This window comes from Ursus maritimus, unplaced genomic scaffold (assembly GCF_017311325.1).
Source record: "Ursus maritimus isolate PB19 unplaced genomic scaffold, ASM1731132v1 scaffold_2, whole genome shotgun sequence".
NCBI classification, from domain to species: Eukaryota; Metazoa; Chordata; class Mammalia; order Carnivora; family Ursidae; genus Ursus; species Ursus maritimus.
In genome coordinates this window covers 17,042,273-17,043,073 of record NW_024424452.1, presented here as the reverse complement: position 1 = coordinate 17,043,073, position 801 = coordinate 17,042,273, and the positions used below count along the sequence as shown (strand labels likewise).

The 801-nt window shown below is 67.9% G+C and overlaps 1 protein-coding gene across 4 annotated transcripts in view; it reads right to left on the bottom strand.

The window, feature by feature from the left end:
* MAZ (MYC associated zinc finger protein) overlaps positions 1-801 on the bottom strand; it is a 23,588-nt gene that overhangs the window by 2,731 nt on the left and 20,056 nt on the right. For 2 of the 4 annotated variants that reach the window (XM_040635096.1, XM_040635094.1), the window contains one exon: positions 280-514. The exons of the other annotated variants lie outside the window; for them this stretch is intronic. In XM_040635096.1, coding sequence (XP_040491030.1) covers positions 312-514 — 203 coding nt within the window. In that variant the 3' untranslated portion in view covers positions 280-311. Of the gene's footprint in view, positions 1-279; positions 515-801 lie in introns of those variants that run through there. 4 annotated transcript variants of the gene reach the window in all.

The window sequence follows — 801 nt, the reverse complement described above, 5'->3', positions numbered from 1 at the left end:
AACACCCCATCACAGCGCAGTCCGATCAGCAAGAGCCCCTGGCCCCAGACTCGTTCCCAGACTGCCTCCCCTGGGACACAGCCGTTGCTCACTTCCTGTCTGGTCCCCGGAGGCTTCCACCTGCATCCTTTCCCAGTTCTCCTGAAGGGCCCTCCCTGTCCCCAGAAGTCTCCCTAACTTCAGTGGGGGATGGGCGTCCCTGGCCTTCCTGAGATCCCCTACTGGGCCCTTTGAGCCCCCTCGCCCCACACACCCCATCCCACCCCCCCCAGCCATGCCCCACGCCTTGCCTGGTGGGTGCGGGGTCCCCCTCAGCAGGTGGGCTGTGGCTGGGGGGCGTCTCCCGGGACAGGGGGGGCGGCCCCCCCCAGATGGGTCTGCATGTGGCCGGCCAGCTGGGCAGGGGTCTTGCAGTGCACGCTGCACAGCTTGCACAGGATGCGGTCAGCCCGCGGGGCCTGGAGCCCGTGGTCCTTCACCGCGTGGATGCGCAGGTATGCTGCTGTGGTGAAGCCTAGTGGGGGGGGGGTGGATTGGGATGGGGGGACGGGGGGGTCAGCCAGGCGGAGACCCCAGAGACGGGGTTGTTCTCCTAGGCTGGGGACGCCCTCCTCAGATGGCCCTGTCCTCCTCCCACCACATACATCCTTGGTAAACTGGGGCCAACTACTCTGTGGGGGCCGGTGGGGCGCAGCGCCTCCCTCAGCTTGGGGCCTGGGTGAGTGGTGTCAGCTTCTCAGCCGCGGGACCCACAGAACCTATTTTCCGTGGCTAGGGGGAACCTCTCCCGGGGGGGGGGGC